Source organism: Oncorhynchus gorbuscha, linkage group LG02 (assembly GCF_021184085.1).
Source record: "Oncorhynchus gorbuscha isolate QuinsamMale2020 ecotype Even-year linkage group LG02, OgorEven_v1.0, whole genome shotgun sequence".
Classification (NCBI taxonomy): Eukaryota; Metazoa; Chordata; class Actinopteri; order Salmoniformes; family Salmonidae; genus Oncorhynchus; species Oncorhynchus gorbuscha.
In genome coordinates, this window is record NC_060174.1 from 75,258,786 (window position 1) to 75,277,332 (window position 18,547).

General features: G+C 43.0%; 1 protein-coding gene across 3 annotated transcripts; it reads right to left on the reverse strand.

Moving 5' to 3' along the window:
* Window positions 1-4,180: 4,180 nt before the first annotated feature.
* Window positions 4,181-17,659, reverse strand: LOC124009767 (diacylglycerol O-acyltransferase 2-like). 3 transcript variants are annotated; one of them, XM_046321939.1, is made up of 8 exons: window positions 17,630-17,659; window positions 14,231-14,321; window positions 13,752-13,859; window positions 13,516-13,586; window positions 13,190-13,394; window positions 12,801-12,975; window positions 7,076-7,260; window positions 4,181-6,704 (listed from the first exon to the last, which is right to left on the reverse strand). In XM_046321939.1, the coding sequence occupies exons 2-8, from the start codon at window positions 14,310-14,312 to the stop codon at window positions 6,550-6,552; spliced, it is 981 nt and encodes a 326-aa protein (XP_046177895.1). In that variant the 5' UTR covers window positions 14,313-14,321; window positions 17,630-17,659; the 3' UTR covers window positions 4,181-6,549. The 3 variants fall into 3 exon arrangements, with proteins under 3 accessions (XP_046177895.1, XP_046177886.1, XP_046177878.1); XM_046321930.1 differs by having other exon boundaries at window positions 17,606-17,644; XM_046321922.1 differs by lacking the exon at window positions 17,630-17,659 and adding an exon at window positions 14,727-15,073.
* Window positions 17,660-18,547: the final 888 nt, after the last annotated feature.

Here is an 18,547-nt window from a genome sequence, read left to right on the forward strand (position 1 = left end):
TACGCAGCTCACAGTAAGAGTCCGATCTGGGCGGGTTCTTGTCCTCTTTCGGTCAGATGGGAATTTCCCTCACGCTTCATAAAATGGGCCACCGGTTTTCCTCGCAGACCCCCACTGGGAAAACTATGCAGGCAGAATCAATTATGTAGTTCGTGACGCCAAATTGTCGTGGAAATTCACTACCATGTTGTGGAAATTACCACCAGAGACTCTCAAAGTCAATCAATGAATCATCCTTTATCATCAGCATGCTGGAGATGTTCCAACCAACTCAATGCCCTATAGTACACCTGTCAATCAGGAGCTCTGCAGGGGCAGTCCCAGCAGTTGTCTTAAATAGGGATATACACAGACAAGTTATATTTCCATGATTTAGCATAATTAATTCATCATTACCATTTTGTTTCATTCACGTGACTGACCAATACTGGCTCATAACATGTGACAGACCAATACCTCACGAGGCTTCTTCTCTCTAAGCTGAGATCTTGAAACAGATATCTTTCATTCTCAAAACAAAGGTCTGGACATACTGTCAAAATGCAGCTACTGACAGTGAGGATTTGTTCAGTCAGTCACACTTGCATGAACACAGAAAACAGTCATTAGAAAAGCACAAACATTAAAACAATTCCAGTACAATTTAAAATACATTTTCAAGACTGGCCACCTGTAATTACCTGGCACCATCTGCACCTCTGTTTAAGAAGTGCAATATGTTGTCTATTTATGACATTAATGTACGCCAATTATGCACTTCTATCTACAAATATTTATACAGCCCAGACAGTTTACTTAAACCCTTCAATTGACTCTTCCAGGTTAATTCTGAAATCCACCGAAATAACACATGACCTCAGATTGCCAGGTCGCTGTCAGACATGGAAGTACCATACCCTGGAATTCTTATCTTCACATTGCCAGGTCGCTGTCAGACATGGAGGTACCATACCCTGGAATTCTTATCTTCACATTGCCAGGTCGCTGTCAGACATGGAGGTACCATACCCTGGAATTCTTATCTTCACATTGCCAGGTCACTGTCAGACATGGAGGTACCATACCCTGGAATTCTTATCTTCACATTGCCAGGTCACTGTCAGACATGGAGGTACCATACCCTGGAATTCTTATCTTCACATTGCCAGGTCACTGTCAGACATGGAGGTACCATACCCTGGAATTCTTATCTTCACATTGCCAGGTCACTGTCAGACATGGAGGTACCATACCCTGGAATTCTTATCTTCACATTGCCAGGTCACTGTCAGACATGGAGGTACCATACCCTGGAATTCTTATCTTCACATTGCCAGGTCGCTGTCAGACATGGAGGTACCATACCCTGGAATTCTTATCTTCACATTGCCAGGTCGCTGTCAGACATGGAGGTACCATACCCTGGAATTCTTATCTTCACATTGCCAGGTCACTGTCAGACATGGAGGTACCATACCCTGGAATTCTTATCTTCACATTGCCAGGTCGCTGTCAGACATGGAGGTACCATACCCTGGAATTCTTATCTTCACATTGCCAGGTCATTGTCAGACATGGAGGTACCATACCCTGGAATTCTTATCTTCACATTGCCAGGTCGCTGTCAGACATGGAGGTACCATACCCTGGAATTCTTATCTTCACATTGCCAGGTCGCTGTCAGACATGGAGGTACCATACCCTGGAATTCTTATCTTCACATTGCCAGGTCGCTGTCAGACATGGAGGTACCATACCCTGGAATTCTTATCTTCACATTGCCAGGCCACTGTCCGACATGGAGGTACCATACCCTGGAATTCTTATCTTCACATTGCCAGGTCACTGTCAGACATGGAGGTACCATACCCTGGAATTCTTATCTTCACATTGCCAGGTCACTGTCAGACATGGAGGTACCATACCCTGGAATTCTTATCTTCACATTGCCAGGTCACTGTCAGACATGGAGGTACCATACCCTGGAATTCTTATCTTCACATTGCCAGGTCGCTGTCAGACATGGAGGTACCATACCCTGGAATTCTTATCTTCACATTGCCAGGTCATTGTCAGACATGGAGGTACCATACCCTGGAATTCTTATCTTCACATTGCCAGGTCACTGTCAGACATGGAGGTACCATACCCTGGAATTCTTATCTTCACATTGCCAGGTCGCTGTCAGACATGGAGGTACCATACCCTGGAATTCTTATCTTCACATTGCCAGGTCGCTGTCAGACATGGAGGTACCATACCCTGGAATTCTTATCTTCACATTGCCAGGTCGCTGTCAGACATGGAGGTACCATACCCTGGAATTCTTATCTTCACATTGCCAGGTCACTGTCAGACATGGAGGTACCATACCCTGGAATTCTTATCTTCACATTGCCAGGTCGCTGTCAGACATGGAGGTACCATACCCTGGAATTCTTATCTTCACATTGCCAGGTCGCTGTCAGACATGGAGGTACCATACCCTGGAATTCTTATCTTCACATTGCCAGGTCACTGTCAGACATGGAGGTACCATACCCTGGAATTCTTATCTTCACATTGCCAGGTCGCTGTCAGACATGGAGGTACCATACCCTGGAATTCTTATCTTCACATTGCCAGGTCATTGTCAGACATGGAGGTACCATACCCTGGAATTCTTATCTTCACATTGCCAGGTCGCTGTCAGACATGGAGGTACCATACCCTGGAATTCTTATCTTCACATTGCCAGGTCGCTGTCAGACATGGAGGTACCATACCCTGGAATTCTTATCTTCACATTGCCAGGTCATTGTCCGACATGGAGGTACCATACCCTGGAATTCTTATCTTCACATTGCCAGGTCATTGTCAGACATGGAGGTACCATACCCTGGAATTCTTATCTTCACATTGCCAGGTCACTGTCAGACATGGAGGTACCATACCCTGGAATTCTTATCTTCACATTGCCAGGTCACTGTCAGACATGGAGGTACCATACCCTGGAATTCTTATCTTCACATTGCCAGGTCGCTGTCAGACATGGAGGTACCATACCCTGGAATTCTTATCTTCACATTGCCAGGTCATTGTCAGACATGGAGGTACCATACCCTGGAATTCTTATCTTCACATTGCCAGGTCATTGTCAGACATGGAGGTACCATACCCTGGAATTCTTATCTTCACATTGCCAGGTCATTGTCAGACATGGAGGTACCATACCCTGGAATTCTTATCTTCACATTGCCAGGTCATTGTCAGACATGGAGGTACCATACCCTGGAATTCTTATCTTCACATTGCCAGGTCATTGTCAGACATGGAGGTACCATACCCTGGAATTCTTATCTTCACATTGCCAGGTCGCTGTCAGACATGGAGGTACCATACCCTGGAATTCTTATCTTCACATTGCCAGGTCATTGTCAGACATGGAGGTACCATACCCTGGAATTCTTATCTTCACATTGCCAGGTCGCTGTCAGACATGGAGGTACCATACCCTGGAATTCTTATCTTCACATTGCCAGGTCGCTGTCAGACATGGAGGTACCATACCCTGGAATTCTTATCTTCACATTGCCAGGTCACTGTCCGACATGGAGGTACCATACCCTGGAATTCTTATCTTCACATTGCCAGGTCATTGTCAGACATGGAGGTACCATACCCTGGAATTCTTATCTTCACATTGCCAGGTCACTGTCAGACATGGAGGTACCATACCCTGGAATTCTTATCTTCACATTGCCAGGTCACTGTCAGACATGGAGGTACCATACCCTGGAATTCTTATCTTCACATTGCCAGGTCGCTGTCAGACATGGAGGTACCATACCCTGGAATTCTTATCTTCACATTGCCAGGTCATTGTCAGACATGGAGGTACCATACCCTGGAATTCTTATCTTCACATTGCCAGGTCATTGTCAGACATGGAGGTACCATACCCTGGAATTCTTATCTTCACATTGCCAGGTCGCTGTCAGACATGGAGGTACCATACCCTGGAATTCTTATCTTCACATTGCCAGGTCATTGTCAGACATGGAGGTACCATACCCTGGAATTCTTATCTTCACATTGCCAAAACATTATCATCCCGCAATAACTTCAAGCAAAGACTTGGGGTCAGCCTGATGAACCAAACTACTCTGTAATCTTCTCCATATGGTGTCAATACAATCACATGTACACACCCAAATAAACATTTTCATGATTACAATTAATTTATACATTTATTATTAGTAAGTTTTGTTATCTGTTTTAACAAACCTTTTTTTATTTTTGTACTTATGTATTGTATATTGTTTATTTTGATGTGACGTTTTCATATAACCCCTTGGGGTTCCAACCGCTCCCATGGGACCAAATACCTAACTTCTTACTACTTTAATACACATACCGGTAAGTGAATTTGTCCCAATACTTTTGCTCCCCTAAAATGGGGGGACTATATACCAAAAGTGCTGTAATTTCTATACGGTTCACCCAATATGGATGAAGATAATTAAAGTTGATTTCAAATCCATACTTTTGGAGTATAGAATCAAAAGAAGACAACATGCTTCAACCAATCACGTCAATGCAGAGCTTTACAGAGCCTGCATTGACACGAGGAGATTATTTCAAATTGAGATTTCAGAAAAAATTCCTGGCTCTACTGGAAGAAGAGGTGAGGTCCATAAATCTGGCCCTGCGTTCCTCCCCTCTCTTTAATCATTTGCTCCTTCTCTTCACAATCCTTGTTTCCTTTCATCTCCAGCTGCTCGCTATAGGAACTGAGTCGGAATGAGGGACCCGACTGCCTGTGCCGAGCCCTCCAAACTGCCCCAGCGTCACTTTTGTGCCATGTGTGGCTTCCGGTCTACCTACACCTGCAATTCCTGTGGGGCGCGCTACTGCTGTGTCCGCTGCCTGGGCACGCAACATGAAACCAGGTACACCACTGGCACTGCAGAGGGTGTACCTGGTCTCTTATCATTTGGTTGAATGTTGTTAGTGTTGTGATGGGTAGAACTTGTGAGAGTTTCTCCACTCATAATTTAGAAATGACTCCCTCTCTCCCTCCTTTCACAGGTGTCTGATATTTGTCTCTAACTTTCTCCCTCATCATTATTCACGATTCATTCAGGACTACCTGTAATCATGGTAGCATTCACATTCATGTAGAAGTGTATGCACATTATTTCCTTATAAATCCTAAATCACAATCAATCTCTGTTTGTTATGAAATGGAGAGTATCTTAAAGTAGAGTTTGTGCATTAATTAAGACAACATTTTGTGACGTTTTTGTTCGTTATGGACTTCGGTGAAGGTTTTTTTCTGCTGTTCGGGAACACATGTTTTTCTGGAGGCGAGCCGAAGTCTACGCCCCTTCGTCGGTGATTGGTCAACAGTAGGGATTCTTTAATAATGTGTGTCATTTAATGAGACGACTCATTTTCATGCACATTTTTTCATTAACTAAGATGTTTGGTGCATTCTTTTTCAGATGTACAATTGTGTTACTAAGATCCCTCTGGCAAAAACGTCAACATTAATGACAATTTTTCAGTTATCTTAGATGAATTCTAACTATTTTGAGAAAGTATATATTGGCTACAGCGTCTCATGCCACTTTTTTTCTCATTTTTCAAACAATGGAGTATGCGAGCACACTCGTTAGGTTCGGCTAGGTGCCACCCAAACTGAAGCATAATGAGGCCTTTAGAGGGCACCATGCTGTCAGGTTTATGGAGGTTAAACTCCGCCTCAACTCCTGCAGGGCATTCCACTCATCCATACATCTCCATGGCAACCTGTACCACCACCGATGGTCTGTGATGGATATATAACAACTACTAAAAATATATCTACCTGTTGCACTGTGCATCTTGACAGTATCAATCAATATTATTACCCCCAAAAGTTGTTGAGTTGTGGTGTGTGTGCACGTGTTGTACTTAACAGCTTTTGGGGGTAATAACATTGAGATGTGGGATGTTGGACGAGTGGAAAGCGTCAGTATGCTTCAGTTCAGCTGGTTGGCTAGCCAAAGTCCTAGCCAGTATACACTTTCTCAAAATAGTCAGAATTCATCTAAGATGACTCAAGAAATCTGTCATTAATTTTGAAGTTTTTGCAGAGGAGATTTTAGTCACGCATTTGACATGTTTGGTGCAGTATTTCTCAATGAAACAATGTGCATGAAAATGAGTCGCCTCTTGCTGAATGACAAAGATTTTACTGAAGAATCCTACTGTTGACTACCGACGAAGGGGTTACCGACTTCGGCTTGCCTCAAGAAAAATAGATGTTGTATACCTGAACAACTGAAAAACCCCTTACCAAAGTGGTTAAATTATTGGTACATTAAAGCACATGCACTGTTCCCTTACAGTAAATACAGTCCAAAGTTATTAGCCAAGTAGCTTAGTGGATCCAGGGATCAATGATTGAGACGTCGCTGGATCCTGAGTTGGAATATGTTCATTCAAGTAGTCTCACTGTGGAGGTTGGCTACAGTATCTGACAGAAAGACACCATGACAACTCGTCATTCACATAGTCCTTGTGGGAGCAGTCTAAATGATTGGCCTATATGATGCGCAGCTCGTGGCTGTCTGAGAGTCCACAGCTGGCCTTGTGTCCATGGAAGAGCTTGGCCAGGGCCTCCATGTAGAGGCCATGGTAGTGATCCACTTCCTCCTGAGTGGGGGAAGGCCGCTTTGGCACTGGGATAGGACTACCCACTGGAGAGGAATACACAAAAATGGGTGGAGCAGAGTGAGATACTTAACACTATGTTGCTGTGCATACCGTATCACAAAGAGAGAGAGCATTTGTTCAAAGCCACACATGCTGCGTTCTATAATCAGAGTCACTCAAAGCGGTTTTCTAATCTAGTGAATTACTAAAAAGTGACTTTAAAACTTACTAAAAGTTACTAAAACACTTGAAGCCACTACTTTTGCAAACTACTGTATAACAGAAAAAAGCTATACCTCAGTAACCGATGGCGACTCTGGAAGTGATTGTAGATCATAAGACAAAGCTGTGCATTTTCAAAATGATAAGTTAATCAGTAAATTAAGAAAGGCATTTCATTGACATAGTCACTGACCGACAGTGGTAACAGGGCAGTGGTAAGGCATCCAGAACCAGCATTCACCCAGAAACAGACAGGGGGCAAAGCCCATGAGCTTCTTAAAGAGTTGCTGCAACCTCCAGCCCACACTGTCCTCTGTGAAGATCACCTGGCGGAAGATATTGTTCTCCCCATACGAGTAGACAGGCACCAGGTCAGCCCTGAGGAACAACGAGAGAGATGAGAACCGACCCACTGAGTTGTTATCTAATAAATGTACAAAAAATTAATTCTTAAAACACAGCCAAAAGCAGTTAGCCAGTCAGTTCAGTGGATCAATGATGTAGCTATGTGATGTATGGTTGTATTTTTTTATTTATAACTACAACACTGCTTTCTTGTGCATTCGTGGCATCTCACTACTGGTTCATCCATAAATCAAATCAAATTTATTTATATAGCCCTTCGTATATCAGCTGATATCTCAAAGTGCTGTACAGAAACCCAACCTAAAACCCCAAACAGCAAGCAATGCAGGTGTTGAAGCACGTTGGCTAGGAAAACTCCCTAGAAAGGCCAAAACCTAGGGAGGAACCAGGCTATGAGGGGTGGCCAGTCCTATTCTGGCTGTGCCCGGGTGGAGATTATAACAGAACATGGCCAAGATGTTCATAAATGACCAGCATGGTCAAATAATAGGTCTGGGACAGGTAGCACGTCCGGTGAACAGGTCAGGATTCCATAGCCGCAGGCAGAACAGTTGAAACTGGAGCAGCAGCACGGCCAGGTGGACTGGGGACAGCAAGGAGTCATCATGCCAGGTAGTCCTGAGGCATAGTCCAAGGGCTAAAAACCCAATCATATGACCCACTGAAGAGATGAGTCTTCAGTAAAGACTTAAAGGTTGAGACCGAGTTTGCGTCTCTCACATGGGTAGGCAGACCATTCCATAAAAATTGAGCTCTATAGGAGAAAGCCCTGCCTCCAGCTGTTTGCTTAGAAATTCTAGGGACAATTAGGAGGCCTGCGTCTTGTGACCGTAATGTACGTGTAGGTATGTACGGCAGGACCAAATCAGATAGGTAGGAGCAAGCCCATGTAATGCTTTGTAGGTTATCAGTAAAACCTTGAAATCAGCCCTTGCCTTGACAGGAAGCCAGTGAAGGGAGGCTAGCACTGGAGTAATATGATCAATTTTTTGGATTCTAGTCAGGATTCTAGCAGCTGTATTTAGCACTAACTGAAGTTTATTTAGTGCTTTATCCGGGTAGCCGGAAAGTAGAGCATTGCAGTAGTCAAACCTAGAAGTAACAAAAGCATGGATTAATTTTTCTGCATCATTTTGACAGAAAGTTTGATTTTTGCAATGTTACGTAGATGGAAAAAGAGCTGTCCTTGACAGTCTTGATATGTTCATCAAAAGAGAGATCAGGGTCCAGAGTAACGCAGAGGTCCTTCAGTTTTATTTGAGATGACTGTACAACCATTAAGATTAATTGTCAGATTCAACAGAAGATCTTTATTTCTTGGGACCTAGAACAAGCATCTCTGTTTGTCCGAGTTTAAAAGTAGAATTTTTGCAGCCATCCACTTCCTTATGTCTGAAACACAGGCTTCTAGTGAGGGCAATTTTGGGGCTTCACCATGTTTCATTGAAATGTACAGCTGTGTGTCATCCGCATAGCAGTGAAAGTTAATGTTATGTTTTCGAATGACATCCAAGAGGTAAAATATATAGTGAAAATAGTGGTCCAACAACAGAACCTTGAGGAACACCGAAATATACAGTTGATTTGTCAGAGGACAAACCATTCACAAAGACAAACTGATATCTTTGACAGATAAGATCTAAACCAGGCCAGAACTTGTCCGTGTAGACCAATTTGGGTTTCCAATCTCTCCAAAAGAATGATACCATCGATCACCACAAAAGCAGCACTAAGGTCTAGGAGCACGAGGACAGATGCAGAGCCTCGGTCTGATGCCATTAAAAGGTCATTTACCACCTTCACAAGTGCAGTCTCAGTGCTATGATGGGGTCTAAAACCAGACTGAAGCATTTTGTATACATTGTCTTCAGGAAGGCAGTGAGTTGCTGCGGAACAGCCTTTTCTAACATTTTTGAGAGGAATGGAAGATTCGATATAGGCCGATAAGTTTATATTTTCTGGGTCAAGGTTTGGCTTTTTCAAGAGAGGCTTTATTACTGCCACTTTTAGTGAGTTTGGTACACATCCGGTGGATAGAGAGCCATTTATTATGTTCAATGTAGGAGGGTCAAGCACAGGAAGCAGCTCTTTCAGTAGTTTAGTTGGAATAGGGTCCAGTATGCAGCTTGAAGGTTTAGAGGCCATGATTATTTTCATTTCATCATTGATATAGTACTAAAACACTTGTGTCTCTTGATCCTAGGTACTGGCAGAGTTGTGCAGACTCAGGACAACTGAGCTTTGAAGGAATACGCAGATTTAAAGAGGAGTCCGTAATTTCCTTCCTAATAATCATGATCTTTTCCTCAAAGAAGTTCATGAATTTATTACTGCTAAAGTGAAAGTTATCCTCTCTTGGGGAATGCTGCCTTTTAGTTAGCTTTGCGACAGTATCAAAAAGTCAATTTTGGATTGTTCTTATTTTCCTCAATTAAGTTAGAAAAATAGGATGATCGAGCAGCAGTGAGGGCTCTTCAATACTGCACGGTACTGTCTTTCAAAGCTAGTCAGAAGACTTCCAGTTTGGTGTGGCGCCATTTCTGTTCCAATTTTCTTGAAGCTTGCTTCAGAGCTCGGGTATTTTCTGTATACCAGGGAGCTAGTTTCTTATGAGAAATGTTTTTAGTTTTTAGGGTGCAACTGCATCTAGGGTATTGCGCAAGGTTAAATTAAGTTCCTCAGTTAGGTGGTTAACTGATTTTTTGCGCAAGGTTAAATTAAGTTCCTCAGTTAGTTGGTTAACTGATTTTTGTCCTCTGACATCCTTGGGTAGGCAGAGGGAGTCTGAAGGGCATCAAGGAATCTTTGTGTTGCCTGTGAATTGAAAGCACAACCTTTGATGCTCCTTGGTTGGGGTCTGAGCACATTATTGGTTGCAATTGCAAACATAATAAAATGGTGGTCCAATAGCCCAGGATTATGAGGAAAAACATTAAGATCCACATTTATTCCGTGGGACAAAACTAGGTCCAGAGTATGACTGTGACAGTGAGTAGGTCCAGAGACATGTTGGACAAAACCCACTGAGTCGATGATGGCTCATCAGGCTGAAGCCATGTTTCAGTCAGGCCAATCACATCAAGATGATCAGTGGTTAGTTCATTGAATATAATTGCCTTTGAAGTAAGGGATTTAACATTAAGTAGCCCTATTTTGAGATGTGAGGTATCACGATCTCTTTCAATAATAATAATAATAATAGGAATGGAGGTCTTTATCCTAGTGAGATTACTAAGGCGAACACCGCCATGTTTACTTTTGCCCAACCAAGATCGAGGCACAGACACGGTCTCAATGGGGATAACTGAGCTGACTACATCGACTGTGCTAGTGGCAGACTCCACTAAGCTGGCAGGCTGGCTAACAACCTGCTGCATGGCCTGCACCCTATTTCATTGTGGAGCTAGGAGTTAGAGCCCTGTCTATGTTGGTAGATAAGATGAGCACCCCTCCAGCTAGGATGGAGTCCATCACTCCTCAGCAGGTCAGGCTTGGTCCTGTTTGTGGGTGAGTCCCAGAAAGAGGGCCAATTATCTACATTTCTATCTTTTGGGAGGGCAGAAAACAGTTTTCAACAAGCGATTGAGTTGTGAGACTCTGCTGTAGAGCTCATCACTCCCCCTGACTGGGAGGGGGCCAGAAACAATTACTCGATGCCGACACATCTTTCTAGCTGATTTACACGCTGAAGCTATGTTGCGCTTGGTGATCTCTGACTGTTTCATCCTAACATTGTTGGTGCCGACGTGGACAACAATATCTCTATACTCGCCAGTTTTAGCTTTAGCCAGCACAATCTTCAGATTAGCTTTAATGACAGTAGCCCTGCCCCCTGGTAAACAGTGCATGATCGCTGGATGATTTGTTTTAAGTCTAATACTGCGGGTAATGGAGTCGCCAATGACTAGAGTTTTCAATTTGTCAGAGCTAATGGTGGGAAGCTTCGGCGTCTCAGACCCCGTAACGGGAGGAGTAGAGACAAGAGAAGGCTCCACCTCTGACTCTGACTCGCTGCTTAAACTTCTCACGACTCTCAAACCCACATGCGGGAGCGTAACGTAGCCTCAAACTAATTAGCATAACGCAGCGGACATAAATCTTCCTAGACAATCTTCCTATTCATGAAAATCACAAATGAAATATATTGAGACACAGCTTAGCCTTTTGTTAATCACACTGTCATCTCAGATTTTCAAAATATGCTTTACAGCCAATGCTAGACAAGCATTTGTGTAAGTTTATCATGGCATAATGCTATGGCTAGGCTCTGCTACCAGCAGGCAACATTCACGAAAATAAGAAAAGCAATCAAATTAAATCATTTACCTTTGAAGAACTTTGGATGTTTTCACTCAGGAGACTCCCAGTTGATAGCAAATGTTCCTTTTTTCCAAAAATATTCACACTTGGCTGAGAAATCGACCGGAAAATGCAGTCACTACAACACCGAACGTTTTTCCAAATTAGCTCCATAATAGCGACAGAAACATGGCAAACGTTGTTTAGAATCAATCCTCAAGGTGTTTTCCACATGGCTATTTTATCGAATAGCTGTCGGGACATAAGAAGCGATTGGAAAAATGGCTAATTGGGTACTTTACGCAAGATTTTCTGCGGGAGCCGTCATGTGACCACTTGCTAAATGTGGTCCCTTATGGCTATTCTTCAACATAAATGCGTAAAAAGACATCACAATAGACACTGTGACACCTTGGGGGAATACGTAGAAAGCCTAAGCTCATTCGTAGCTCATTCACAGCCATATAAGGAGTCATTGGCATGCAGGGCTTTCAAAAAAACGGGGCACTTCCTGGTTGGATTTTTATCTGGGTTTCACCTGTAACATCAGTTCTGTTGCACTCACAGACAATATCTTTGCAGTTTTGGAAACGTCAGAGTGTTTTCTATCCAAAGCTGTCAATTATATGCATAGTCGAGCATTTTATCGTGACAAAATATCCTGTTTAAAACGGGAACGTTTTTTATACAAAAATGAAAATACTGCCCTCTAGTTTAAAGGTTCATGGGGAAAACCGGTTGAAAGTTTGTCGGCTGAATGAGCGACACCGGTTGAGCACTCCTACAGCATTTCCCTCCAGAAACCATGAGAATGTTGTCCGGCTGCGGGGACCGTGCGAGGGGATTTATACTAACGTTACTATTTGTACTTACTGGTGGCACAGAAGCTGTTTCATCCTTTCCTACACTGAAATTACCCTTGCCTAACGATTGCGTCTGAAGCTGACTTGTAGCACAGCTATCCTCGCCGTAAGGTGATCGTTCTCCTGTATATTATGAATACAGCGACTGCAATTAGAAGGCATCATGTTAATGTTACTACTTAGCTTCTACTGTTGAGGTCCTGACGAACCATGTCCAGATAAAGCGTCCGGAGTGAAAAAGTTGAATGAAAAAAAGTTGAGGGAAAATCCAAAAATATAAACGGTAATTAAAAAGTAAAAACTGTAAAGGTGTCAGGTAGCAAAGTAAGGTTGGCCTTACTAGATTGGCAGAAGTCTTTATCAGTGTGAGTGATAAGATAGATAACTCACCCAAACTCCAGGGCCACCCGGACGAAGCCTTTCCTCTGCTTCATATACACAGTATTGACCCCAGGCAGACTCAGCAGAGACTCAGTAGCGCCCCCTATCACAATCACTACTGCATTGCCTTTCCCACTTTTAGACAGAAGGTGCTCTAGACTGGGCTTGCTGACTGGATAACAACCTGATGAGAGGAATAACAGACACAGAGACAGACAGAGTAATTTATTGAACAGAGGAGAGTAGAAGGATATTGTGTTACATTAAGGGGGGAATTCGTGGTGATTGATTGGCAACACCACAACATCCCTTTTCCTCACAGAAAACATTTACATCTCCTTACAATATCCACTACTACAGCTTCCAGAGAGCTAAACTTCCCTGGAAGCCATATATACCTGTTGCCATGGCATATTCCCTGTAGAGGGGGACCTTGAAGATGCCACCTAGTATGCAGAGGCAGGAGCGCACCCCAGGGAAGAGGTCCATAAAGCCACAGGCCTCAGTGCTGAAAGAGGTAAAGGCTCCCATACTCATGACCCCATGAGGATGACACCCTAAGATGTAGTTCTTGTTTGGATTCAACTCCGCTGTCTTCACCAACTGAACAAAGGCAGGGAGAGAGATAGATTGGGAGAGAGAAGCAGGGTGTTTAAAATTATTAAGACAAAAAACAAAAACAATTATTCCTGTCAATTTACAAAGCTTGTCATCATCAACATACCTTCATTGGGAAGTAGTCCCTTACATGTTTCCACATTTTCCAGTTTCTCACAAATGCAGTTCTCCTGCCCCCTGGTGGTGACAGAGCAGAACTTTCACACAAGCAAATTAAGTTACACACATTCAGGAATTCATTTTTTTGTTTACTTGAGAATTAAGAGACCTTAAAAGAGATTAGTATCACTTGAAAAATGCACAACATTGAGGAATTCAGGGCAACATTCAGTATGCCAGTACCTCTTTCAGGTGTGTGCCAGTCCTTCAACTGCCATATGAAGTAGAGAGTAGGCAGTGGCCACAGAGAGGTAAACATAAGGTACACCATCAACCCAACACAAGCCAGACCTGAGGAATAGGGAATGGTGAGTGGGTCCACAGAGAGGGATGCAAAATATGGCATACATTTTGCTCAATGCCAGTCAGCATAAGGGCTCCCGAGTGGCGCAAGGCACTGCATCTAAGTGCTAGAGACGTCACTACAGACCCAGGTTGATTCCAGACTGTATCACATCTGGCTGTGATTGGAAGTCCCATAGGGTGGTGAACAATTGGCGCAGCATTGTCTGGGTTAGGTCGGTGTAGGCAGTCATTGTAAATAAGTTGTTCTTAACTGACTTGCTTAGTTAAATAATGGTTAAAAACATTGAATTAAAAAGCATGTTTCTCTCTCACACACAAATGTACAAGCACAGATACATGTAAACATGGGGTCTCACCTAATAAGAGGAAGGTCAGTATCCATTGCAGCACACTGATATTCTCGAGGAAATCCTTCAATTTAGTCTTTTTCTGCTTCATCCCTTCAACCTAAAGAGCAAAAAAGAGATATAGTTCAATATGATCAGGCATTCCCATCTCTGTCAGCAATGTGTGTGTTTCAAATTAGATTGTCTTGGGGACGTGTAGGCCTTTAGGCTAGGCTACTACACTTGGAGACTTGAGATGATAAATCAAATGCAGTGGTATTGTCTACATCACTAATCTAGATTAAATTTTACTTGTGACCTTAACATTGGCGATAGCACTAATGTCTGTGCATCAATATATCAGCATGTCTAGCCTACGGAATATCAATCAAAAGATCAGGGCAATGTATTAAATGTAACATCGATAATCCACCAAAAACTTTACTTGGACAATCTAGACAAACAAATGCATTTTGGCAAACTGATTAAATTACATTTAATTGGAAAATGATTTGATTCCTGTTACCTTTCCTGTCATTTCCCCTAAATTGTTCACAGAGCAACTGTCCGGAGTAGCCTAGCAGACCTAACGTTATACCCTGCATGGACGTAGGCTACTTCGATCACAGTTCAAGTTGCATATATGGAAAATAACGATCACTTCCACTCCCCCAACACTTTGACACACTAACGAGTTATTGTTAGTGTGTCTAATATGTTGAACCATTAACAGTAGAACAAGTTACTATATTAACAATACTATTATATTTAATAGTAACGCAATATCATCTATTTACTAGAACAAATCTCGGAGCGGAAGAGTATGTCCCTCAGTGAGTTTCCGGATCAACAGTCGAAACGCAGATAGAACAATGAGACAGATATTTCACTGGATGTATAAATATGAAGCATCCGCTTGGCGTTTCCACTCAATAATAAATATGGTAGTGATGACGTTGCATTGATTTTGTCCAACATTCTGCAGAATTTTTCCAAACACTATAATCTGTTACGAACAGAGCCAACAACGTTTTTTAGACTTTTCCCCAAAGATTAAAAAAAAATTGCATTGTTTAGAAGGAGTGCAAAGGCGAATTGGGTTTTTGCACCCGCACACTTCACAGAGCAGACGTTCCCTAACGGAAATATGCAGAGGTCTGTTAGAACGCGCCAATAGGACCTGCCAGCTTGTGCTTGGTTCTGCCCACCTCCTTACTTGTTCTGCCCACCTCCTTACTTGTTCTGCCCACTATGACTAATTTGTTCCCAATAGAAACGACGGGCTGTGGTCTATCTTGGTTTAGCTATAAAAAGTATTTGGTCAAACAATAGACAGCAGCCTGGCTTCTTCTTCTGTGTGGTTTAACTGCGGTTGGCGTTCAATATGTTGCATTACCGCCCCCAATTGGACAATAGTATAATTACATTATAATTTGATACAAAATGGCAAAAGGAAAATAAAAAAACACCCAACTAACACTAACCCTACCTCTTTCCACTACTTTGACCGTATCTGCACCATGCCAACAACCTGGGAGGACAGAACACCACCACTCAACAGACCATGTGTCTCTGCAGCTGCCACCACAACCTATATTTTCTGTGATTTACGTTCCATTTCAGCGATACGGTTGATTACCATTGCTATGAACGATAAGCCAACCTTACTGAAGCATATATCTGCTCCTTTTATTCTCTGTCCCCAACACACTAGACGACCAGTTCTTATAGCTTTTAGCCGTACCCTTAACCGACTCCTCCTCTGTTCCACTGGTGATGTAGAGGTTAACCCAGGCCCTGTAGCCCCTAGTTCCACTCCTATTCCCCAGGCGCTATCCTTTGTTGACTTCTGTAACCGCAAAAGCCTTAGTTTCATACATCAGAAGGCTCCTCCTTAAGTTTGTTTTACTCAATGCTTTAGCACACTCTGCCAACCCTGATGTCCTAGCAGTGTCTGAATCCTGGCTTAGGAAGGCCACCAAAAATTCCAATATTTCCATCCCCAACTACAACATTTTCCACCAAGATAGAACTGCCAAAGGGAGTGGAGTTGCAATCTACTGCAGAGTTAGCTGCAGAGTTCTTTCATGCTATCCAGGTCTGTGCACAAACAGTTCGAGGTTCTACTTTTAAAAATCCACCTTTCCAGAAATCAGTCTCTCACTGTTGCCACTTGTTATAGACCCCCCTCAACCCCCAGCTGTGCCCTGGACACCATATGTGAATTAATTGCCCCCCATTTATCTTCAGAGTTCGTACTGTTAGGTGACCTAAACTGTGATATGCTTAACACCCCGGCCGTCCTACAAGCTAAACTAGATGCGCTCAATCTCACACAAATTATCATGGAACCCACCAGGTCCAACCCTAAATCTGTAAACACGGGCACCCTCATAGATATCATCCTGACCAACCTGCCCTTTATATATACACCTCTACAGTCTTCAACCAGGATCTCAGCGATAACTGCCTCATTGCCTGCATCCGTAATGAGTCAGCGGTCAAACGACCACCACTCATCACTGTCAAACGCTCCCTGAAACACTTCAGCGAGCAGGCCTTTTTAATCTACCTGCCCTGGGTATCCTGGAAGGATATTGACCTCATGCCATCAGTAGAGGATGCCTGGTTATTCTTTAAAAATGCTTTCCTCACCATCTTAAATAAGCATGCCCCGTTCAAAAAAATGTAGAACTAAGAACAGATATAGCCCTTGGTTCACTCCAGACCTAACTGCACTTGACCAGCACAAAAACATCCTGTGGCGTACTGCATTAGCATTGAATAGCCCCTGCAATATGCAACTTTTCAGGGAAATTAAGAACCAATATACACAGGCAGTTAGGAAAGCAAAGGCTAGCTTTTTCAAACAGAAATTTGCATCCTGTAGCACTAATTCCAAAAAGTTCTGGGACACTGTAAAGTCCATGGAGAATAAGAACACCTCCTCCCAGCTTCCCAATGCACTGAGACTAGGAAACACTCATCACCGATAATCTACGATAATCGAGAATCTCAATAAGCATTTCTTTAAGGCTGGCCATGTTTTCCACCTGGCTACCCCTACCACGGTCAACAGCACTGCACCCCCAACAGCAATTTGCCCAAGCCTCACCCATTTCTCCTTCACCCAAATAGCTGATGCTCTGAAAGAGCTGCAAAATATGTTCCCCTACAAATCAGCTGGGCTAGACAATCTGGACCATCGCTTTCTAAAATGATCCGCCGTAATTGTTACAACCCCTATTACTAGCCTGTTCAACCTCTCTTTCGTATCGTCTGAGATCGCTAAAGATTGGAAAAGCTGCCACGGTCATCCCCCTCTTCAAAGGGGGAGACACTCTACAGACCAATATCCATCCTGCCCTGCCTTTCTAAAGTCTTGTTAACAAACAGATCACCGACCATTTAGAATCCCACCGTACCCACCGATTGATTGATTGCTTCTGTGGACGGGTGTCTTTTATACAAGTAACAAACTGAGGTTAGGAGCACTCCCTTTAAGAGTGTTCTCCTAATCTCAGCTCGTTACCTGTATAAAAGACACCTGGGAGCCAGAAATCTTTCTGATTGAGAGGGGGTCAAATACTTATTTCCCTCATTAAAATGCTAATCAATTTATAACATTTTTGACATGCGTTTTTCTGGATTTTTTTGTTGTTATTCTGTCTCTCACTGTTCAAATAAACCTACCATTAAAATTATAGACTGATTATTTCTTTGTCAGTGGGCAAACGTACAAAATCAGCAGGGGATCAAATACTTTTTTTCCCTCACTGTATTTATTGCCTTACCTACTTAATCTTACTACATTTGCGCATACTTTATATAGACTTTTCTATTGTGTTATTGACTGTACGTTTGTTTTTCCCATGTGTAACTCTGTGTTGTTTTTTGTCGCACTGCCTTGCTCTATCTTGGCCAGGTCGCAGTTATAAATGAGAACTTGTTCTCAACTGGCCTACCTGGTTAAATACAGGTGAAATAAATCAAATAAATATATATATATTTCACTCGTTTGCTTATCCCTCTGTGCTGCACAGATCTACTACTCACAGAGATCCTCTCAGGATTCCTCACTCTTGACCCATCCTCCTTCACTTTCTTCACTGCCTCAGCATACCACACCTTCTGCACTACTCTGACTCTGGCCACCTCAACCTGCCTCTCTTTCACCAGACACTTCTGATCCCCAGCAACATAGGCAGCCCTACAGTTGACACAGACAACTCTTTCCACCGAAACAACATAATCCTCTGTCCCATGCACTCCTGCACACTTCTCACATCTTGGAATCTTTCTCCTACACACTGCTACGACATGACCATAAGCATTTGACCCGAAACA